The sequence below is a fragment of the Centropristis striata genome, chromosome 13, assembly GCF_030273125.1.
Source record: "Centropristis striata isolate RG_2023a ecotype Rhode Island chromosome 13, C.striata_1.0, whole genome shotgun sequence".
Taxonomy (NCBI): Eukaryota; Metazoa; Chordata; class Actinopteri; order Perciformes; family Serranidae; genus Centropristis; species Centropristis striata.
The window spans coordinates 23,382,601-23,407,850 of NC_081529.1; the positions used below are offsets into that span (position 1 = coordinate 23,382,601).

At 40.2% G+C, this 25,250-nt stretch overlaps 2 protein-coding genes across 2 annotated transcripts; both read right to left on the reverse strand.

Annotated features, from left to right (window-relative positions):
- Positions 1–3,357: 3,357 nt before the first annotated feature.
- On the reverse strand, positions 3,358–8,978 carry LOC131983563 (WAP, Kazal, immunoglobulin, Kunitz and NTR domain-containing protein 2-like). The gene is made up of 3 exons (XM_059348294.1): positions 8,227–8,978; positions 6,999–7,315; positions 3,358–5,687 (listed from the first exon to the last, which is right to left on the reverse strand). Exons 1-3 carry the CDS (start codon positions 8,443–8,445, stop codon positions 4,487–4,489), a joined length of 1,737 nt encoding a protein of 578 aa, XP_059204277.1. The 5' UTR covers positions 8,446–8,978; the 3' UTR covers positions 3,358–4,486.
- A 6,051-nt stretch (positions 8,979–15,029) lies between these two features.
- Positions 15,030–21,542, reverse strand: ankrd40 (ankyrin repeat domain 40). Its single transcript, XM_059347586.1, has 5 exons — positions 20,991–21,542; positions 20,171–20,319; positions 19,308–19,952; positions 17,893–18,074; positions 15,030–17,735 (listed from the first exon to the last, which is right to left on the reverse strand). Exons 1-5 carry the CDS (start codon positions 21,122–21,124, stop codon positions 17,592–17,594), a joined length of 1,254 nt encoding a protein of 417 aa, XP_059203569.1. The 5' UTR covers positions 21,125–21,542; the 3' UTR covers positions 15,030–17,591.
- Between the last annotated feature and the right edge of the window lie 3,708 nt (positions 21,543–25,250).

Sequence of the window (25,250 nt, forward strand, 5' to 3'; positions counted from 1 at the left end):
TCGGCCAGAAAATTGCAATCGGTGTGCACACCATCCAGCACATACACATTGAACATTGATATTCACTGGAAACTATTCGAATATTATTGGAAAATTGAACCATGTAGCACACTTTAAAACTCCGTAAAATAGGTAGGCTAAATAGACTTACAGATTAGATGGGTCAGGCATGGAAATCCAGAGCGAATTGGTGTAGGCCTATGTAGCCACAGGCGCTTCTTGCCTGTGTAAATGTAATCTGTACCTTCCACTCCTGGTTATAGTATATACTAGTATATATATATATATACTATATATACTATAGTCAGGTAATGGAGGGTTTATGCAGGACAACTAAGGATACACACTTCCTTACTTATCCATTGACCTAGTAATTTACACCCTTTCATCAACCTACCACTACAACCCTGAATATACTGTGTGACATGTGCTTATGTGAGTGTATGTGTGTTTACAGTTCACCTCACTGAGTGCACACAGCAGCTCCCCAAGATGATCGACCTGCATCCTCACACATTTTCTCTTTATCCACATTTCTATCTTAAAATATTTCTCTTTCTTCCTAAAACGAAATGTAAATGTTTTTGACCAAGAGTTATCAAAAAAAGAATATTTCACAGCAGACATGTCTCTGCCAATCCAAATGTCTCCCGGTGCACACAGTAGACAGAAAAACGACTCTTTGATCTTGGTGTATCACATCAAAGGGGAAGCTTGAGACTAACGAAATAATAAATAATAGCATAACACATCAGAATCTCCATCAAACTGTTGGTGGAAGAGTTGAGAATTGTGGGTCAAGTACTTCTTCAAAATAAAAAAGGTTAAAAAAAAAAAAAGAGCAAAATGTGTGGCAGCAAAAGTTGCCAAAAACTTACCGTCAAATAATAGTTATTTTACAGATAATTCTTTAAAGATTAGAGTTCAGATATGTATTAAGAAGTATATCTGTAGTATAACTACAGGTTGATGTTGTTGTTGTTTTTTACTTTAATATGTGTTGGGCAATTTTTTTTTACGTTAAATTTAAGCTTTTTATTGTAACAAAAACAGATTCACTGTTATTTAACATTCAATACCATTAAACAATTGAAAAATACAGTGAAAAGGAAAAAAGAAACCTTTAATGTTCCATGATATTTATTACAGATTTAATTTCTTTGATTTTATGGTAAATATTTGTAATAAAAACATTTGTTTTACATCATTTGCACTTAATGTAGAAAAAACAAGAAAAACCTTCTAATCAATACAAGACATTTTTGGAAGACTTTTTCGACAGTGTAGGCAGCAGGTTTTGAAGAGGAAGGCATGCAATTTAAAAAAACAACAACATATCCCTGCTTCTGCTGCATTGATTTCAATCCACTTCTTAACTGTTCAACGTGAGTATGACACTATAATGGGTCTAATCTTTTAAATAAACTAGCTTTTCGCCTTTTAATAATGTACAGTTTTTGGGCATGTGTACATTATGTTAGTTTCTTCACCCATTGCTGTGTATTAGTTTTGTGGAAAGAAAGTCGACCGTCCCTCAGAACACTGCAATTCCTGTGTCACCGGGGGCATTGTGCCCCCCCACCAACCCCCAACCCACCCCCTTGTGCCTGCGGCTGTCTGGCTTATTATTATGGTCTGTCTGGCAAGCTGCCTGGCTGGTGGTCTCTAAGTGAACTTGATACTGAAATCAGCAGCCGGCTGTGATGTGTAGAGCATCAAGGGGTCTGTGCAGAACTAGTCTGGAGCTTGGCCAGTCACTTAACACTTGTCAACAGTTCTAATGAAAGTAGCCTTTTCCTTAGTGGCCTCTTTTTCATTAGCGGGGTCAGAGGTCGCCACTCGAGGCTGGCTGGCTGTTGGTCTGAGTGAGCAGGCAGTTGAGGAAGAAGGCTGAGGAAAGGGGGTTAGAGAAGGGGATATAAGGGCAAAGGGGGAAGGGGGAGAACGCCTACTGGTTAGTTTGCTCCTTAAGTTCTAGTTCCTGTATGCCCTGTTGGACCTGGTGACATATTTTGTTCCTAAGGTGTCCTACAGATCTAGCGTTGATTGATTCTACCTGACATTGCAACTGTTTGCACCTTTATACTTAATTTTTTTCAATCTTTTCCACATCAGGATTTAGCCACAAGCTCCAGCACGAACAGCTGGGACTTCTACAATTCTACATAATCAAAGCTACATCTTAGCTTTAGGAGTTACATCCCCTAATTTGTCCTTCATTCCTCTCTCTGTTCTCTGTTATACCCCTTTAACACAGATGTGGCCAACAGAGTGAGTGAAAGAGAGAGACCTCCTCCTCCTCTTCCCCTTCACCCCGGCCTCTTGCACATGAAAGGGGCCGCACAAGGCCAATAGATGGCCGGTGGGGTGTGTGCTATGCGAGGGCCCCAGACCCAGACACAACACAACACACAGCTCTGCGGGCCACCACAGCTGGGCTGGAATGTGACCTGCTTCAGACTAGGCCCTGTGTGTGTGAAATACAAGGAAGAGCAGGAGGACATGGATGGAGGGATGCACTGCCTGCATGAACCCTTTGATAAGCTCAGAACATGTTGGGTATTTTGTCTTCAACACAGGGAACAACACAACATGACAAAGCAAGGACACCTGTAGTATTCTCTAAATCAGCTTTATTCATTTTGCCATTATATGTCATAAAGGTTTTAATGGACACTAATATATTATAGACAACATAAAAAAAATGTTTGCTCTCTATGTAATTAGACTCAAATAGTTACCTTATGCCTGTATACAGTTTATGTATCTATAAAGATAATGTTTATGTTTATATATATATAAGAAGTAGATCAAGAAAAATAAATACAAAGTACAGAAGTCCACATACATATTCTGTATTGTAAATTAAAACTTATCAAAATAAATTCCACAAAATATGGAAGAGCTTATTTGATTCTGGTAAATAAACTGAGGCTTCAAATTGCATCGTTGTGAGCTAAAGTGCTCCAGACAGATGGAATAACGCACAAAAAAATAAAGCAAACGTACCAATCATATCAATACATACCCTTAAATGAATGATAATAGTGTATTTAAGATAACATTTGAAAAAGGAAACCCTATAATGCTTTTTTAGAGAACAGTTATAAAGATTAAATACTTTTTACAGGGTAAATACTTATGACTAATACTATTTTTCCTGCCTTTTTCAGACAGCATGTCCAAGGTGTGGACAACAAAAAAGAGTTTTGATGCAGCATCTGACAGAAATGATCAGTGACAAAGGTAAAAACTAAGGAAAGAACAAAAAACCCAGTTTGTCAGAATAGGTGTTGGCATTGTACGTTTTCGCAAACCACAGATACGTTAGTTTTGCATAGCAGGACCTATCTTCAAAGCGCTGTCAGCATTGAGGATACGTCTGGCACACTCTGGCTGTTTGTATTTCTTTTAACCAATCACAATTGTAGTGGGCGGTGCCCCTGCAAAATAGAAAGCAAAGTTATCGGAAGGAGAAGAAGAATTCTGTCTGAAATAGACGGCCAATGACACGTTAATCCCAAGAGTTCACAACCGGTGAGGGCGTGGTTAGGTTAGGCACAAAAGCCATGGAACATTGCATGGCACCTGCTAACAGGTGTTGAAAATAATAGGGGCAGGCTATTATTTGAAGGAGGCTTTTATTAAAAAAAGAAAATCAGAGCAGCTCTGACCGGCACTTTTTAGAGTGTTTTACACAGCGCATTGGAGCCAGTTACCCGGATGTCGGCCATATTGGAAGTACTCGGATGTAAACAAACAATGAACAGCACGCTGAATGTTCATTTTAAGCAGGATTTAAAATGTCTAAACTACTAAAAAGCCCAAAAGAACCTGCATAAACGGCTCAACTTTACAGAGAATGAATAGGACATTTACCTACAGTACTAACTCGTGTGGTGAAACTTCAAAGTACAGGTGTTGTGTCGAAATCTGTTACCCCGTCAAATGATGTTTCCTGAATGGTGTTGTCCGTAGCATCACCTCCGCGGTTGGAGTTAGGATTTAAGTTTAAGGTTAGGCCTTGTAGAGAGAACTGTTTGGGGTTAAGGTAAACCTGGGGTCATGTTAAGCAACTTAAAGGACGACTGGTTGGGGTCAGAGGTCAGGTTGGTGCAGGTTAAGGTAAGGGGTACATATATCGACGGGGGAACAGACTTTGACATAACACCGGTAAGACACCCGGCTTATAAAAGAGGCCGGCTTTTCTTTACTAAAAATTGTTTTTACACCCGGTTACTAAATGAGGCCGGTCACTAATAGGGGCCCGGCTTTAAATTGAGGGAATACGGTGTCCGTGGTTTGCAGAAATGTCGGTGCCAATATTTTTGCCTAGCCACTGGGCTGAGAAAAACATCCAATGTTACAGATAAGTTACTCGTTTTAAGTTTGTGGCAGTCGGTCAGACTGATGAGGTCACTGGAGCTTTGAATAATCAGAAAACAACAAAACTGACTCTCAGCGAGTGTGCAACTTTTAGAAGACTCTACTGGATGGCTGTGAAATCTTTAAGGAAATCACAGGTTTTCTTGTGGATAACCTCACGAAGCTTCCTGATTCTACGTGCGCTGGAGGAGCCTACAAAGCTGTCGGGCTGCAGGACGGCCATCCCATTTTCAACATCCCCCATGATGATGAGCTGCCCGTCGGCTGTGGTGACATTGGGGCAGGGGCAGTTCCAGTCCATGTTGAGTAGAGTCACCTCAAGGGGCTCTTTGCCAAAGAACCTCAGACCCATCTTCTCATCCTTCAAGATCTCCTCCACTGTCACCAAAGCGTGGCCTGACTCTTGCTCCTCTGTTAGCTCGGTCACACGCCCGAGGATCACAAAGTCGCTCTTGCAGAAGCTGGTGACCATCTTGGCTCTGGGCTTACATACCTTGCAGTTGTGGTTCTTCGGAAAGGGACACATCTCTTCACAGGCCTCTTTGGACTCAAAGTTGTTCTCATTGCCGCCGCAGCCTCCGTACACGAAGGACTGGCACTTTTTGAGACGGCTACTATAAGCCCAGCGAGGCTCATAGGCCTTGCAGGGCCCTTGGAGGCTCGGGAGGCTGCAGGGAGCCGCCAGCTCTCCTCCACATGACAGCATGCAGGTTTCGTAGGTGTCGAAATGGTTGCGGTTTTTATTGCACTGACTGTACGTGAAGGTGAAGCAATTGTTCCTCTTTGGTTCATAGTACCAGCTCATGCTTTCTTCTCCACAGTCATCTGTGTCTGGACTCTTGAGACACTCTTGAGCTGGAAATGGCAGGTTGGTACTGTTCCCCTCTACATTCTTACCTTTCGCCTCCTTCCTGATCACTACCAAGGGGAAGTGTGCCGATACACTTCCCCCAACATTTTTAGCTGTACACGTGTAGATACCGGCATCCTGAAGCTGTGCATTGTATATGACCAGCTGGCCAATGTTAGTGACCACAACGTTTCCGCGGACATGATTCGGTCTCATTATGGTGTTGTCTTTGCCCTTCAGTTGTTTCTCCCAGGTGATTTCCGGATGTGGCTTTCCAGACACCTCGCACAGGAAGCTCGCTGTCTCACCTACAAAAACAGCCTGTTGGGTGAGGCCGCTGTGTATGGTGGGAAGCTGGATGTCGGCTGGGAGGGTGGTCTGGAGGGCGGTGGTGGGATGTAAGGTGGTCTCTGCTGGGATAGGGCTGGTGTTTGGCCAGGTCAGGTGATACCTGTAAGAAGGTTGAATAAGAAAGGAATTAATCAGAGCAAGGATATGTCAAATGCCCCCAAGGGCCGGTTCATAGCCTAATCTTGAACCAGTTCTTTCTTTCTTTCTGCATTTCGACAGCCTGGTGCTCAGCCAGGAAAACTGGTTCCAGATAGGCACCAACTCTTTGCTGGTCTTGAACAACAAATCGCTTACGTCAGGGGCTGGGGCGGGATTATCATGACCAACAAGACCGACTAAAACATGTATCATTAATTTAATTTAAATGTTTTTAACTGCAATGTGATTAGCACAGGTTAGTGTTAGCTTACAACAAAGGCTAACACCAACATCTTACGTTCAGTATTGATAGGTGCGTTTCCTTTAGGGTAAAAAGTGGCCGCTGGGAAAGTTTCAGGCCACGCCCTTTCAAAAGGCCGCTCACTCGACCGCTCACTCGGCGTGTCTCCATTAAAAAAAAAGGCCCCAGAGGGATTTACGAGACTCCAAGGGTGACGTATGGTTTTCGATTGCCGCGTAATCGATTCGCGACACGGAAGACGCGCCCAACGTAAACAAAAAGGAAGGAGAAGCCGAGATGGAAGGAACAGAGCTTGCTGTGTGACTACTCGCTACTTCGCCGGCTTTTAAAAATGGCGTGTGTTGTTGTGGCGTGGAGTACTACATCACATCCCGCTTAGCATTCTATCCAATCAGCAACCAGGCTTTTTTCAGCTGAGAAAAATGGCCCTGCTCTTTGACAGGGCCAAAAAACGGCCAGTCAAACGGCCGCTTGGGGCGGCTCACATTCAAATTAGGGGTGTTTCGGTGAGGGAGACCCGCCTCATTTTGGGTATTCGACTATAATGGAAACGCACCTAATAAGAACGAACGTAATCGCAGTCCATATCGATCAAGACGAGCAGCACAAATGTGTTGGAGTCGTGTCTTGATGCCAATGTAGGCCCGCAACATTTGTAAAGAGACAATTGTTATTGTGCTTGCGGAAAAGCAAACAGCTTCTGAGAAGGTTTGCAAGTTGAACCACCTATGAACCAGCACAAGAACAAGGTTCACGTTGGTCGAAAAGGGGTAAAAGATTCTCCTTTATAGGCGACCTATTATGCTTTTATTATTTTCTATATATACAATGTTGTTCATGAAAATGAGCATAATAGTCCCCCTCTAATTATTATTTTGACTAATTACACACAGAATACCTTTATCTTTCTATGCTAGAGCCAGAAAGATTTTTCAAATGTCAAACAAGACAACTTTACCTTATCACACCAAAAACAAAATAAGTAGAGACTTAAAATACTTAACATGTTACCTGCAGGTGACCTCAGAGATAGAGATACCCTTGGAACAGGCCTCTGCATCCATGTAGCACTTGTTATAGTATGTCATGCCGTCAGACGCGCATGTGAAGTGGGGTTCTCTCTCACAGCGGTCCCGGCACTTACAAACAGGCTGGCCATCCCAGATGTCACACTCGGAGCCTTGCTGAGAGCACATGAACTTGTCGCAGGTGGCGCCCTCTGGCATTCCTATGGGGCCCTTGTTGCCTTTGACGTCTATATAGCGTGATGCCACACAGCTCTTGTTACCACATACATTAGGGCAGCACTTCTCAAATGTCTCACAGTCCTAAAGTTGAAGAAGAAGAAAAAACATTTCTACTACTGTAGTGGAATAAAAATACTGCATTAAACAGAGAAAAAATTTTGATTTTTGGTGAAATCCTCGTTAAACAAATATTACCCACAGATTTCACTGTGATGAATTTAGATCAGAGAATTATTTAATGAATTAACGTGAATTACAGGCAAGATCTCCAAGATTTAGGAGATTTAGATTAAAAACAAATTTAAACTTTTTAAAAAGATTATCTTTAGACATTGCCATATATTCAACATGGCAAAAAAGAAAATCAGCATCAAAACATCAGTTATTTTTCTGATGAAATTCAGATATCCAGTTATGAGTATACCACTGAAACTTCCTTGCAAACTTTAGGACAGTTAAATAATTTTATAATTTCATATTCAATTTATGCAGATGTTCCTGTTCATATGTTCAGTATTCTATTATGTTCTTTTTCTTTGTGCTCTCTCTTTTTTTTAATGTGTTTGATAATATATCTTTTTATTTATTCAAACAGGGGAGGACTCTGAATAAATCATTTGGGATACTTTACTGCACTATACCTACTGTGTTTTTGTGGAAAATAATAATAATAATAATAATAATAAACTTCTCAGTCTGGGTGACTGTTGACTTTTATCTGCTCATCATGACAGCATGAATTAAAAAAACTTGAAGGGGGGAAATTTAGTTAAAAATGAGACGTCGGTAAGAGTATTTTTCTAATTATGTTTCTGTTTAGTATTTTTCTTTTAATCCCACATGCAGCACCTCATGCACAGTGAAAACACATTCAAGATCCTGGTCTACTAAAGGACATAGCAGACCCTATGTCCAGATCTCCTATTGTCCCCTTTTGTCTCCGCATTTCACTCGCAGAGGGCTACATCCCCGTCAGCTTCAGGTCCACTCACCTGGTCAGATTCACACTCGCGCATGCAGGTGCTCATAGCATCCACCCACAGGTTCGGGTTCAAGTCGTTCGGGCACAGACCTGCGTGAGAGTACACCACTTTTGCCACAGACATGGGCATGGGCATTGCTCTCACGCGGCAGCTGTCCATATAAATCAGAATAGTGTAACAATGTCCCAGCAGAAACCAAATCCATCGGGGAAACAGCATCCACCACATATCCGATGCGTAACGGGGGAAAAAAATCTTCAAAACGCAACACGTTAAAGTCGAAAAAACTTCTGTAAACTATACTCAAACCGTCGCGCAATTACTTGTCTAACCACTGGAATCAGATGCAGCAGGAAAGCAGCGGAATGGGAGCGTGCAGGGACCGGTGTCGATGTGGAGAGCTCTCCAGGTTAGTCGCTCCACGTTTAATAGTAGCGAGAGATTAGGGCTGCGGTCAGCAAACCCACTTAAGATCTAACTACATGAATTACAGTGGCCTGTCTAGTCGGACAGCAAATCCCAGCTGAGTTACAGTTATGATCAACTTAATTAAAGGGGAAAAAAAGTTCGCCAACAGTTTGCAGGCGCTGTTTCAGAAAGGACTGGCGAGACACCTGTGCGCAAGGCTGGCTGCCTTAACCCTTAGCTTGCAGAGGACAAGGACATATTAAGCAAAAACGTAAAGTAGATAACATTCACTAGACAATTAACGACAAAAATAAACATTTTGGAGCTTCTAAAATATAATGTAAAGATACAAGCTACTGAATATGATCTATATAAAAGTGTTTTGCAGTCACACAACTCTATCAGTTAACAGACTTTGTCACATTTTAGCTAATGCTTAATATAGTCAAGGGTTTAATATAAGAGGATATATTATGGGTCTTAAATTATTCTATGTATAAACACATTTCTGTTTTACCACATACTTTGATGCTGCATGATGATTTATACTGTTTACTGTAAAGCTCTTCTCCATCTGAACAAATAGCCAGTCTCCAGAAGATGGCACCAAACTCAGTGTCTTCTCCCTCTTAGTTTTTTGGAGATCCTGTTCTGGTTTGACTTCTGCACTCAAATGAACCAAAATGTTCATTCAAACTGCTTGAGTATATACAGTATGTGTCACATTGTGTATTTATTGTTATTGTTGTTGTTAATTGTTAATGGCTATATACACTGTGGGCAGTTATCAAGTGAAGCCCTCTATCCTCCTACTTCATTTTCTTTCTCCTCTAAAGGTTTCTGGACCTCAAAAAATGCAACACCACCAGCAGCCATCCAGATAGGGGATAAAAGTATGAAAGTGCACCAGATGATGGTGCACTCTTGAGTTTTTGGCCTTTAATAAAAAGAAAATACTTTGGAAAATGCCCCAGTAGCTCTTAGTAGTGGTGACCAAAAAAATGCAAATGTTCTTGTCATTCAGGATAAGTGGTGTAACTTGGCATGAAAAACATGTCTCCACATACCTAAAGTCTCTGTGTTAATACTAAAACACAAAAGTTGACTATGAAATGTATAAATTAAAAACATTACATTTTTTTAGCAGTACTTACTTCTGCTATGACCAAATTCACCATAATCAATGTTGCAATGCTGTGTAGTGTTGGTAGTGATAACGTGCAGTATTGGAATGTAACTAAGTATGTTTTACTCACAATTTTGAGGTACTTGAGTATTTCCATTTTATGTAACATTTTACAGGCAAATATCATACTTTTTAGTCAACTACATTTATCTGCCAGCTTAAGTTACTTTTCAGGTCCAGATTTAACATGAATATATATAATATAAATACACTACCGGTCAAAAGTTTTAGAACACCACAATTTTTCTATTTTTTTATTGAAATTCAAGCAGTTCAAGTCCAATGAACAGCTTGAAAGGGTACAAAGGTAACTGGAACTGCCAGAGGTAAATAAAAAAAGGTAAGCTTAACCAAAACTGAAAAAAAATGTACATTTCAGAATAATACAAAAAAGCCTTTTTCAGGGAACAAGAAATGGGTTAAAAACGTAAAGCAGTTCTGCAGCAACGGAGGCTTGAAAGTTGATAAGTTGCTACTAATTCCTACAGGTGTCCCAACTTTTCTTGATCACTCACAACCTACAAGTTGCTCCACATTTAAGGGAACTTCTGCAACAGAGTTGGGAAGAACTTTCTGAAGAATATTTGATTTCCATTGAGTGTGTTCAGCTGTTCTTTCTGTTAAGGTGCTACTTGGATGAGTCAACAGTTTAGAATACATCTTCCTTTCTAAATTGATTCTATGATTTACATTAAACTGCATCATTTTCAATAACATTCTGGAAAAGTTGGGGTGTTCTAAAACTTTTGACCAGTAGTGTATGTATATATATATTATTATTGTTTTTATCTTTTTCTTAAATAAGTTTTGAATGCAGGACTTTTACTTGTAGTGGAGTAATTTCACAGTGTGGTATTTGTGCTTTTACTTTAACAAGGGATATGAATACTTTGTCCACCACTGATAACACGGATAGTTAAACTTTAGGGGATCAGGCTTTTCAGAATATTGACCTGTATGAAGACACAACAAGTAGACAGCTTGATTTCATATTGTGAATACTCGGTTTGTTCCCAAAAAGCCAATTCCAGGAAGTGTAGCAGAAAAGGGGGCTTCAAAACAAAACAAATAGGCTGGTGGTCTGTTCGCTTAAGAACATGAAGGGAAAGAAGAAGGAGTATGTACCGATCTGACCACACAGTGACACGGCATTATTGTATTTTAGGAGCTATACTAAGCAAGTTTGCTGGTCTACATTTTATCTTCATAATAACAGAAAATTTAACATTTTAGCAGCCTTGCTGTGTGTGTAAATAAGTGTGTATGTGAGTATGGAAACTGAGCTTCCCAAGCGAGTCCCTGCTGAGCCCAAAGAGGCCCCGAGGCTCTCCAGGCCGAACCCTGCAGTCTTAGTCTGGTCTGTGTCTGTAAGCCTTCACTGAAAACACACACACACACACACACACACACACACACACACACACACACACACACAGGTGAGACTCATGCACATGCATGTACAATACATACAAGTCTACAGTGAATATGGTCAACATTGGCTGGTTATAACGACAATCGCCTACATAGAATGGATGCATAAATGACATACCATTTCACACACACACACACACACACACACGCTCTCAATTTCAAATGCATAAACACAGTCAAGCTGTGTTTTCAGTGTCTGCCCACCCACTCACCCCTAACCTCCACCCCTCGAGACCCTGCATTCCCAGCATAGCCGACACTGGGGCTACAGGGCATGTCACATATTGAATAAAGCCTCACGGTGGACCCCACGCAGGGCGCTCCGACGGCCTATCTGCCTTCAGCACATGCATTGTCTGCAATCAGACCTTGACTTTGACCTTCTGTGTGCACGCTCACTATCTTTTTGAGCCCAGTCCAAAACAGCTTTGTACCTCAAGAGATGTCTCAAGGTCCTTTTTTATTTTTTTTCTCGCAATATGAAGTTTTGCAGTTAATGAGGATGCAAAGCTTCTAGACTCTAGTGCTTGAATGTAATTTATCACAATCATGTATGCATCATTTTTTTCTCAATCTGAATGGGATTAGCATAGAGTTTTGGATACCCTATTACCCATAGAACGATCCTATAGGTCGCTTGTGCAGGCAGCAAAATATGACCCATGTTTATGTTTTAGACTGTCCACCGCTGCCCTCTAGCGGGCCAAAAATTTATGAATGACGGTGACGCTGACTTCAAGTGGTGGAATTATCTCTCGGGGTGGTGGATGGGTCGAACATACCTCTGACTTTCACCAGGAGAATGGGGTTTGTGTCCGATGTGTTTTAAACATCACAGAACATCCGTGCCTCAGGTTCTGTGCATCACGTTTTTATGTAACTATGTCACTTCCAGCAGTTGTTGTTTTTTTTTTTTTACAATCGTGTAAATATAATGACATACATTCATTCCTTAACCGCTTATCCAAACTCGGGTGGCTGGAGCCTATCCTAGCTGACATTGGGCGAGAGGAGGGGTAACCCTGGACAGGTCGCCAGACTGTCACAGGGCTCACACATAGAGACAGACAATCACACTCGCATTCACTCCTACGGGAGAGTCACCAAGTAAACCTAAGAGCACGGGAGAACATGCAACTCCACACAGGAGAGCCGCAGGCCGGAGTCGTACCGGCGACCCTCTCGCTGGGAGGAAAGAGTGCTAACCACTACATCACTGTGTAACTCATATAATGACATATGCCCTATAATGCTCCGCTCCACTCTGTACCGCAAGCTGCGAAACGCTCATATGGGTCATTATGGGTCATATTGACAAAAGACCTATTCTGTCATTTAGGTTGGAGATCTTGTTGCACAGAACCAATTTTCATTTGGCTATTTGAGTTAGAGGCCATAGTTGTTTTTCGCCTGCCAAAATTTACTCTAACCTTTTAAGCCCCCTCATAACATGGTTTGTACCAGTGGAGGTATCACGTGAAACTGGAAGTTTCACGTGATACTTGTATGCAACCAGTAGCATTAAAACTAAGCATACTACAGCCTCAGAAAAAAAAATGTCTGATTTGGCTCCTCATCCAACTTAAAATATTACTTAAGATTAAGAATATTTTCTAAAATGTTGGAACTATTTCTTTAATCACGTTCCCCTTCAGAGCTCAAGAATGACATGTCTGACACACATTTATAGGATGACCCTGGCATTTATTTTTCTTCCTCCAAATCCTTATACTTCAGTTCAGTAAGTCCAGCTCCAGTACATTCTTTCAGGATAAATCACTCACAGGGTCCCGCAGTTTGTTGGAATATACAGTAAATGTATAAGCTACTGTACATCTTACCCCAGCATTAATCTCTCAGTGGCTTTAAAGTGTCATGCATGCATTTTTGTTGTAAATAAGTAGCTCTATATTGGCTTTGAGCATTATGCCTGTTAGAGAGGGGCACAAATTGTACCACGGGCCATAGTCCAAGCACATCGACCAAGGCACGTACCTGTGAGTAACGTCGCCTTGTGCCTCCATTTCTAAAATGCTCTTAGGGGTTCTTGACCATGCAGGTCCACAGCCTCTCTTGCCCACGACTGAGTCCTGGGAAGCTGGTGGAGCTGGTTCAAAACAATGAAGGTGTTATGACTGTTCATACTAAGCTTATTATGAGTGTCTCACTCCAGAACAAAGGAGAGAGACACGTCCAGCCACAGCAGGGCCCTAAGCTGATTCCTCAGCTCCAGTCTAGACACTAACACTACATGCCGATGGACAGACATGTAGGCACACATGCGCAGAATCATGCCCGTCCACTGAAATGTATATATCCTGATTGCCATACATTCCTTGGTCCCTATATTTAGATGCACACACACACACACATTTAACTTTTCACCACAATTCTGCTCAGATTATGCAATATTTGTGCGCTCCAGATTGCACTGAACATCTGCTCGCCACATGAACATAATTGTATTGGTTTCACTGAAGAGGTTAAGGATTTCACAGACTCACAAGTGTGTCAGTACGACCATAACTTAGGTGTTGTTTATGTTCTTTAAATCAGAACGGGAACATAACAAAATGTCTCGTGAGTTAAGTTCATAACAGAATGTACAATGTTGGCTTGTTGTGGAAATGCAGGTCAAAAGTGAAAAACCACAGCTGGACGGTACAACAATACTGAACTTTGAGATGTGGACGTTTTCCAGGAAAGCTTTTTATTAGCATTATTAAGTGGTAATAAAGCGACATGTTCAATTATGTTTCAAGGAAGTCAAAACCGATGAGTGAAAATGTGTATCTGTAATAGTGTAGATTGATAATGGTTATTTATTTCATCATTCAGATTTATTGGAACCAATGTGCAGGTATGACCTTAATAAACGTATGTGCTTTTTAAATGGTGCTACTTTAAATTCATTCATTATTCTGGTGATCAAACTGTTATTTTCATTATCCATTTTTCTACCTGCAATTTGCTCGATTCATTATTTAACCATTTGGTCTATAAAATGTCAGAAAATGGTGAAAAATTATGTTTTCAAGGTGATTTAAATGTCTTATTTTGTCATTGTGGAACCCAACAATGTTCAGATTACTGATAAAAAACAGAATATCTCTCTATATATGAGGGTCTATAAAGATAAAATTGACCAGTATCCAAACAGCAGGTTTTAAAATACTTTTTATGAATTCAATTATATCCAAACAACAAAAAAAGGCTGTCCTCTTATTAAAGTGCCATAACTACTGTATGTGGTATATATTTGCTCTTCTGCTCCCTCTACTGGCCCACAGTTGAAACAACATTTCAATGAATTATTGGGGAGTTTCCCCTCAACATCCAGCACACACATGCAGGTACAAACAAAAAATAACCTGCAACTAAAAGCCCAGCAAAACATGTAACTGGTCTCTTAATTTAAAGTGAGCATTAATATAAATACTCTTTACAAAACAAATTTCAATCGGTCAGATGGACATAAAATGCTTTTTAGAAGACACAAGGTCAGTTTGAGAGAAAAGAGGGAATATTTCACCATGCTTTATCAAAGAACAGATACAGGTCTCCAGAACAGAAGAACACAACTTTAACAGTGCCTAAGATCATTTCTACAAGTACACAGGATGTACTGTATATAAAAATATCAGACTCTGAATGCATAGGTTAAGTCAAACTGTATTCTGCTTTTTCTAGAACAATAAGCAACCCAACAAATACAATTATGTTAGTTATCTCCTTTAAAAACTCATTTCTGAACATGCTGCTCTCAGTCACCCGAGGCACCAAACGGCCAAGGGGGTGTTTTCTCCACTCCACTGTCCCACTTTCTCAACCAGCCATAAACATGTGGCACAACTTCACTTCATAAAGCATTTAACATAGTTGGGAACAGAAAATAAGCACTCTTGGTAGTCCTTTCTTCTCACGGCAAACTTTCTGGAAACATTCTTTTCCCTCCACCGTACACATTGCACTTCTCTGCTTCAACGACAGCACTTTTTCACTCCGTATCTTTTTTTTTTGACACGTACACAACAGGCCTAACCGGTTAAAAAAATCATACAAATTAATATAAAATATATCATAAAACATACAAATACAGTAAGAGCTTCAGGTATACATTTCAACAGTAAACAATTACCACTGGGTAGGAAACTTTTTGATTGTAGGACATGTGTAGCGGCTGCCTACTGCACTGCTTCAATTCAATGAGCCCCAGCATTGAGAATCAAAATATAAAGTGTTGACGAAAGCAGCATACACGTTACTATCAGACACAACATGGCTGTGCCTTTTTAACCTGTTAATGTACAGTACAAGAATGTTTTTAGTGTAGTCATCTTGTCAGTCATTTAGTCCAGACACTTCTGATTAAGCAACCGTATAGAAAACATTACATTTTCTTTACTGAAGCCAACTATGTTAATATTTAAAGAAATCTACCTAACATATAGAACGAAGATAGTCGTGTCAGAAATAAGAATTTAAATTTCGGAACAAGGAAGCACTCAATAATAAAACAAAGTGTCACACAAACACAAGGATCATCAATTCCTTTGCTAAATGTTATTTTCTTTCCTTTTCACTTGGGGAAAAAAATCTAACAAGGCTGCATTCTTTACTGAAGCAGTGATAGTTTATTCTGCAGTTAGTATCTTTGCTGGCTAGATTAGTTTTTGGTTTTGATTCTAATCACAGTTAAAGAAGAAGGACGGCAACTGAAATGAAGTTGCATGATAAATCAAGTGGGAGCCTCGAACACAACCTTTACGGAGCCTTGCTACTTAAGCGCACAGTCTCGCTTTATTAGTAAGAATCAATATATTTGCAAAAATAAAAATAAATACTTCACAGTTGACAGTTTTAAAGAGATAGTTCACCCCCAAATCAAAAATACATAGTTTTTCTCTTACTTGTAGCACTATTTCTTTCTAGATTGTTTTGGTGTGAGTTGTGGACTGTTGGAGATCGTGGCTGTGGAGACTTCGCTTGCGGTGCTCAAAACAGCAAAATACATTTGAAAAACTCAATATCTGCTCTTGTGTACGTCTGAAATACACAGGGAAGTTTGACAATAGTGATGTCATGTAGCCCTTTTAAAGAGACATTGCTGTTGTGGTGTTTTGTGCTTTGAAGACAACAAGCGACGTGCTACTTACCCCCATTATATTGGAGAGAAGGTAGACATGTCTACGGCCGACATCGCCAACACTCACTGCCACTCACACCAAAACAATCTAGACTGATAAATAGCACTACAGGTAAGAGGAGAGATATGCATTTTTGATTCTGGGGTGTACTGTCCCTCTAAGTGTTATGCTGACTGAACCTAATTGCACACCCTGCAAAGCAGAAGTGCTAATGCTTTGTAGGAAAAAAAAAAAAAGTTGCTGCACATTTATCTCTAAGATATACTTTTTTGTCTGACATGTAAAAGACACAAAAGAGAACAATTCAAACAAAGCTAATTAATTATTTTTCCACAGTGTATGACTGATTAAAATATGTAGGGGAAACCAGTACTCCCACTCAAATGTGTCCATCCCTGTGTGGATATAGATTAAAGCGTACTGTATGTGTGGTCAGCAAATAGAAGTACTATTAGTCCGGAGTCTCACCAGATGTAAGACGACCTCCACCCTAACAATTAGGCCAGTAACTGATGCCCTCTGCAGGAAAAGACACTAAGGTTTATGCCTACAGCATGTATGAAAGTCTGACCACCAGCTAGGACATCTGATAACACTCTATATGTCAATTTCCTAGAAATTCAAGTTGCAGTGTGCAAGTCCAACTAGTCCTATCCGGTGGACTGATGATGAACTTATCTGTCAGTTATGTAAATCCTTCCTGTCGTCCTCTGCTCTTTGTCTTATCAGACCAGGTCATATCCTCTGTGACCATAGTCCACAGCCAGTACGGCCAGCCAGGATGTGTCCAAATAAGGCTATTACAGAATTCCCTTCAAGTCCGGTCTGTGAGGAAGACAAGCCAATGTCTCCCTCTGTTGTCCCACTGAAGCCTTGGCACAAAGCGCAGTGGGAGGAGAGAAAGAGATAAAGAGAGGAGAAAGGGGGCCCAAATACTTTCGTACATAATCGAGGACACCATGCATCAGTAATCGCTTACAACTGGTTGGGTACACAAAAGCGGCAGGAGGGCCAGAGGAAGACGGGAGGAGGACAATAGCTACAGAACTTTGAAAAAACAAATCCCAGTTAGGAAATTGGCGCGACACCAAAGCCAGACAAAGCTGTAACAAGGGACCTGGGCGGGCAACTAGTTATGGTTGCTTGAAGGGTAGCTACAGAAGCCCATCATAAGCGGGGAGACCTCAGGCTCTGTGGCAGCTCTAGTAGGTGAGGCGGGAGGCCTTCATGTTGTAGCACGGTCTGTCTGTTAGGCCTCCAGTCCCAGAGAAAAGGGACAAACCCTCCGCTTTCTCCAACACAACCTCAAGTTCCTGAAAGTCCTGCAGCCGAGCTACGTCCTTGTCCTGTACAGAAAAGGACAATAAAAATATAACAGAATAACAGTTACCTTTACGATTCATTCATTGTTATAAGGAAACCGTATAGGAACCACATTTAAAAAGATTAATTGTGCAGAAATTACAAATGGTTTCAGCTCAACTGTATTTTTCTTTCCCATACCTTTCTCAACATGGTGTTGGGCAGCTTGCGGATCTTCTCCACGTGCTCAGCGCTGATATCCAACTCACGGCAACAGACCCTCAGAAGGGAACGATAGGTGAGCTCCTGGCGGTCCAGCTCCACTTCAATGAAATCGTTCTCCCGAGCATTGGGGTTCTGGATACGCACCTTCAGCACCAACTCTAGAGAACATTACCAGAGTGACACCACTCCGTTAACAAAGATGTTGTGCTTTTTAAGCTGCTAAACCCCACAACCCCCCAGCAGCTTTATCATAGCCAGGAAAATGTTTAAAAAAGGCGAAGAAAACTAATACATCTGAAAAAATAACCAAATCTAATCTACCGAATGTAATCTCAAATAGTGCCAATTCCTCAAAATGACTATTCCAAGTCTCATTCAAAGCCCCTACTCACACACTGTACACTTCCTGTAAAAAAAAACTAAAAAAAAAACTTTGTAGCAATAAATGATTCAGCTGAGACCAGCAGTTACACTTTTACAATGGGCAATTTACACAGAGCAGAGGGGAGAGGACAAGAGAGGTTTCAAACAGCGGTAAAAATGTAAATAGTTGATTACGTAAAGTATGTGGAGCCCCTTTTTCTTTCCTTTAATGGTAACACTTGTGGGCACATGAAAAATGTTGTGTATATAGATTCCATTTTATTCCACTTTCTGTAAAATAAAATATCAAAGAAATCCAACGTGTGGTAAAGGCATTACACTACACAAAAGACATTTTGAGCCTTTTGAGTGCTCCCTATGGCCATGATTGTGTGTTTAACACAGAGCTGCGATTGACGTAGTGCAGTGCAATCCTTAAATTGCTTGTGGATCAGAGGGTTTAAAAAAAGGTGAAAAGATGAGTCACTATATAAGATGGTCACGTTTTTGGAAGTGAGCGTGACAGATCATATCCACTAAGAGCCCTTTCTGGTTTGACGAGTTGGCTGCCAACACACAGACAAAGGTGATTGTTGTCATGTCTGAGCTCTTATTGGTCATTTACCTGAGAGTATGTAAGCTTTACCTCCATTCACATATAACTGACTCAAATTTCTATTTTCAAACATTTTAAAAGGCACAATAAGTAAGATTTACCCAAAATCATTTGTAAACAATTGTGTAAACGATTGTGAAAGAAAACCTCAGATTCACTCTCTATTTCATTGAAGGTGATTAATTCTGTATGAGTCTATATATTGTTTTGTTTTTTTTAGAATTGGTTGTGCCTTTTAAATGAAACACATATAATGTAAATATAATTTAGTGGTGCTGGTTGGTGTTTTATTGTTGGATAGATCCAGGCAAAAAGCTATTTCCCCATTCATGTATTCATTCTAAACTAAGTTTATCATCATGTATTTGGATGAGGGGGTAAGGCATTATAAAACCCATGATTACGCTCTCACCTTGCACATTGACAGGGAAGGTGCTGGTGAAGAAGAACGGCTGGAAGGCTGGCATGGGCCCACCAGCCTGGCTGTAGCTGAGCTGCTGTGGAATAGACTGCTGCCTGCTCATAGTTGGGTTAGTGCCGGACACCGGGGCCTGGACCTGGCTCCCGCCGTTGCTGGCCAAGCTGGGGCTGGGTGAGGCCAACGGAGGCGAGCACATGGTGCCGTTGTGTGCCACTGTATGCGGGTAGTCAGCATGGTTGACCAGGTGCGGCTCAACTGACAGGTCCATGGGCACTGTGCAGTTAACAACAGCGTGGTTGTGGGATGAGGCCTGGCTGGGTGACACACCATTTTGCTCAGTCACTGGAATGAATTCCCCAGCCTGGGCTTGGCTGTGGTTGGGAGGGTTTGGAGGAGGAGTGGAGCCATCAGAGAACAGGCTCTGCGTTTTCTGAGGCTCATGAGTTGGGGAAAAAGAGGGTGAATCGCTTTGTGTGTCTCCAGCGTGTTCTCCAGAACCATTCTGTGTAAGCTGCTGTGCCAGGATGAGCTCGGACTTGTTATCCATCTTGGAGTACATGAAGGGCGGGTTAGACAGGTAGTTGGGGATGATTGGCAGCTCAGGCTCCTTGACTTCAGGCATTTCCTCCACTTCAACTGCAGTAAAAATGTGCACAGGAAAGAGAACAATTTCTTTAAAAACATCTCAAAATAAAAACCTGGACAGATTTTGTTTCTGTAAAATTCATAAACAACAAAAGATACACTCATACCACCAACAATAGAGGTTATAACATGTACATCACATGACAGTAATAATAAAATACTTAAAATAATCATATGACTTTAAACAGGGTAAGAAAGGTGTAGTTTACTTCCTAAGAGTCGTTTGATCTCTGGTTTGGATGTAAGCTGCGATGCCAACTCATCCTTAGCCGTGAGGATTTCTTTGTCTGCTCCATAACTGAGTAGGTAGGACACTATGTGCTTATGGTTCCTCTTGCATGCCCAGTGAAGGCATGTCCTGGTGGGGTTATTGGAGAGAGAAAGGAAAGATTAATGAACTAAAACATCAAACATATGCTGATAAAATAGACTTAAAACAAAGCCAGTCTGTACTGGAGACAATATAAGAATGATATTTATTTAGCTCCACCTATTATCACACAGGTTGTGTAGGAACTAGGAAGTTGGAGTTGCAGAACTACCTGAAAAGCGGAACATGATAATATTCTACAATCATTTTATCAATGTACGACAGAATTGAATTGCATAGTTTGGACTTACAAACTAATGATCTGTGGCAATGAGAATATGATTGTCAGTTTCATGACTGGAGCAACCATGTGCCTGATTTTACTCCACAGTGCCTGGACCCTTCTGATGGTTTGGGATGACTGGAATAATGGCACTTCATAGCATAATCTATACTAAATGTATAGTTAACAGGGGAATTGTTTAGTGTTTGAATGAGCAGGATAAACGCTGGCATGTCCAACTGACTAACAAGCCTTACTCTGCCTAATAAGATAACACTAACCAGCTTTAATCCCTGCAACAACGCATTAGATAGACTCCACTTAACTTTTCAGTAAGCGTCAAAAACTGGTTCTTTACACATATTTGAAGCAAACCAACGCCTGTCGGCTTTCGTTTGACGTACTGTAGAGCATATTTATTCGTCCAAACACTCACCAGCCATTTATTTCGTTCTGTGAATTAACATTTACTCCACTCTCCACCAATGTCCGCACTTCGTCGATATCCCCGATGGCAGACGCCTCTCTCAGTCGCTCCTGTAATTCTTTATCCAACGAAGTGGTGGACATTTTGGTACAGTCTACTAGCGCTGCGAGATCATAGGATACGCAAAATCCTCTCGGATTAGGTTGTCAATACTAATCACCTGTCGTTTCCCCTACTGATGGCACACAGCTCCACTCAGAATAGACCTGCCAGATAACATTAGCTACCCGGCTAACCTTAACTACTGGCTAGCTTAACGTGGTGCTAGCCGTCTTTGGTGCTAGCTTGTCAAGTCGTTTCCGCTAAAGCAACTTCGTGTTGAGTCTTTGGCGTTTAAACTACAGGATACGTCCTCGCCATTTATCTCTGTTGCTTGTTCACGTTATATTACCACAGCCAACACTCAGTGAACTCATTTAATCTATCAGTAATGTCAGAGATCCGCCACTGGGCTACCAAAAACATCACCGCCTCATCGGGGGGCTTTTTTAGATGTAACAACAGTGGACACAAATGTTAGTTCCCCTTTCAATAGTCACTTATCTTACGCCAGGGATGGGCAACTTAAATGCTGGAGGGGGCCACAATTTTTCATCAACACTACCACAGGGCCACATATAGGACCGGGCACTTAACCAGATATGATGAAACTGCAATTTTAAATATGTTTACAGTGCAGTAACTTCACATATGTCATGCTCAAATGCATGTATAACAGTATAAATAGGAATACAAAAGGTTTGAAGCAAATAAAAAAATAACCACTTACTGTGATTTCTTTTTTTTTCAGTGCAAGAACAGCAGACCAACATTAACTGCAAGAAGTCATTTTGTGCATTTTTACACAGCACTTTTAAGATTTGATGCTCAAATGCATGTAGTTGTACTGAGGGCCACTTCAAGTGAGGGTGTGGACCGTATGTGGCCCCCGGGCCTCCAGTTGCCCATCCCTGTATTACACGTTTGGTGGCCACTCAAATTTATGTAAAGTTATGTGCTATTTGCCAATCCCCAGTTTTTGCCATTAAGTAAAGATGAAAAGGTTGCCCATTAGTTATTAATTTCCACATTTTGCATACAATACAATAAGAGTGACATGAGCGTATCATAAACATGACATTGGATGTGTCATGCACACATTAATGACACTTTGAAGTGACATTAATGCTCATGATACTTGTCATGTCATGTTTCTGACAGGCTTGTGTGACTCTTATGTAGACACCTTCAAAATAAAGTGTTACCATATCTTGTTATTACTATGCCAATAGCCATCCTTTTGTTAGAAATAATCTGTTATTCTGTTTCTGTTTTCTGTCTCTGTTGTCTGTTTCTTTGTATGGGGGTCACTATGTGTGTGACGAAGGTCACTATCAAATGCATGCATAATTCACTAACTTTGTGTGTGCCCTCTCTCTATGCAATTATGGATTAATCATGGAATTTGCTTTTGATACAATGATTATGACCGTGTGTTAATACTGGTTTAGAAACTGTGATTACTTTAAATACATATATTCCATTTGCTTAAACTGATTAAGATTCTATAATCACAAAAATATATTTTATGTTTCATATTTTAGATTTCATGTGGACATTGCAAAATCTGTGTCTCCAATTATATCTCTGTAAGTCATAACAAGGCAGGAAGTTTGTTTTAACAAGTTTTGATAACAGGTCAGGACACGGACTTGGTGTACTGGGCAGAGAAGATTACTGCCTGGTGGCTAGTTGTGTCCCTATATTGATTAAAACTGACGAATCAAAGGATCAAGAGGGTGGCAAGAAGGTAGATTTCTTCTACCTTCATTTTTTAGCAAAATCTGTCAGAATATAAAAAAGGGTTCAAGGGAAATTAGACTGGTCCAATCTCCATGAACTGACCAGCCTAATGTGATGCCCGGGGCGTGTAGATTGACCCCAGAGATCTCTGTAACTGCACATTTCTTGATGTATTGTAATAAAATGTAAAAACTAAGAACTTGGATGTCTCCTGCTCATCATTCCCCATCAAACGATAAGCGCAGATAAATAGGTGAGGGGTCATTCCAGAATTCGAGGACAATTTACCGACCGAAACACTTCAAAATTTTACTATTTATTTGATTATTTTTTGCTATATATTTGAGAAATACAGGTAATTAACCATCAAATAATTATGTCTGTCCAGCTCAGGACTCAAAGTGACACTTTTTATTAGGTATTTTATATATTGTGTGCCCTGCTTAGCGCAACCCTGTTACCAATACTCAGGAACCTGTAAAAGTATTACATAAAATGTTGTTGAATATGTCCTTAAGCAGTAAGTAAAAAATTGTCATTTCCACACTGAATACACATTTTGTTTCAGACCAGACTTCAAATATATTAATTTAAGCAACTTCAAAAATCCTGTAGTTTTTGCAACTCTCTTTCTAACTTTGCCCTGGCAGCCCTGCGTTTTCTTTTCCCAAGGTCAAGTTGCCTAAAAGACATGAGTTAACATTTATGTGCATTATAACAACATGGCAGTTACATCAATACAATTACCCTTAAATCAATCACTATGGACTATGGCCATTACAGTTTTTTTTTCTCCAAAATAATGCTCAGAAATTACTTGTAATTATTTTTAAGTAATGTTTGTTTGACTTTTCAGGGTACAGTTACAGTTCCTCTGCCTTTCTTTAGCCATCTTCATTATCTGCATCTCCATTTCACAATAACCTAAAGTTATATTCTGACCTTGAAGTCCCAGTTTGGGAGCTGACTGGAGTTGTTGGTCTGACTGGGGAATCAGGGCTTACAGGAGGGGTGTTGAATATTTCCAGTTGCCCTTTCCTGGCCTTACTCCTACGATGAGCCTCTCTCCACTTCTTTCGCTGGGCACGCTTCTCTCTCTCACTACGGTCTTTTTGTGTTTTCTTTCTCCCTTTTTCTATGTCTTTTTTCCACTTCTGTCTCTCTTTTTCTAAGTACTCCTGTCTCCTCTGTTCATCAGCATCTCGCCTGGCACGGTAGAGCTTCTGCTTTTCAGCAGCACTCAATGTTGCTGAAGAACTCTGTCAAAATCAATTTAAAGATGGTCAATTACTCTATTGAAAATAACCTTAAAATGATTTGAAAACAGTTCAGTAAATATTGACTGAATAATTCCACCAATATTGTTGCAACTTTAACATAAAGCCTATAGTGGCAATGAAAGGGGAAAAAATGGCAAGTCACATTTTAGAAAATACAGTAGGCCTAGACTACTACTAATGATAATATTTAAAACTAGATTTTGTTAAATTATATGTACAAATTTGATTTTACGATTGATAACACTGATTGTCTCCTCTGAGTGAACTTAAAGAGATGCAACATAAAGAGATGTTGCAGGGTTGCAAATTCGTACTAATGTTAGCTGTTTAGCAGAAAAAAGATGCTAGCTATGGAATGTACTGTTACTGTAAGGTTGAGAACAAACCTAGTTATTTAAAGGAACAAAGAAAACTTTGAAAATATTTTTGCATTATTCTGGTAATGTGAGTAACAGGGTTGCATTGCTTAGAGGGACACACTCGACCAAGGCCAATGAAATATAAAAAATATGAAAAATAGAAGAGAGGACTTACCTTTTGTCTACCCATGCTATTAGCTAATAGCTTGATGATGCAATTTCTTTTGTGCCATGTGTCTCATACTTCTTCTTCTTCTTTGCTAAAAAGGTTTTGGTAACAGGGTTGCGTGGATGTTGTGGGACACAACTTTAATGCAAAATTGGTTTTATTTAAAATATGTTATGATTATATAAAGTGTTTTTACACTTACAAAATACATAAATCAACAAAATCATTAAAAAAAAAAACTTTTAAAATTTAACCTTATTTTAACCACTTTATCTGACATGCTTGTTGGCCATCAAGAGGGTGGGACAAGAGAAAAATGCAATTTTAGGGGGTGTTTAGAGTAATTTTACATTTTAAGTAATATTTTGGAACCAGTTTTTGTATAACTCTGTTCATATTTTGTCTCAGAGTAATTATAATTTCACCACAAATGCACGTTTTGGAATTTTATGCATGATTTATTTGAAAATTAATGGGTGGGACATAAAATGTCCTCCAATTCTGGATTGACCCTGAGAGGATTTACTATTGGTGTCAGATAATTTAATTTTAAAGGTTTCCTCAATGCATTTCTCTAACACTTTGTTACATCCTTTTTGAGTGAAATGATCAATAAATG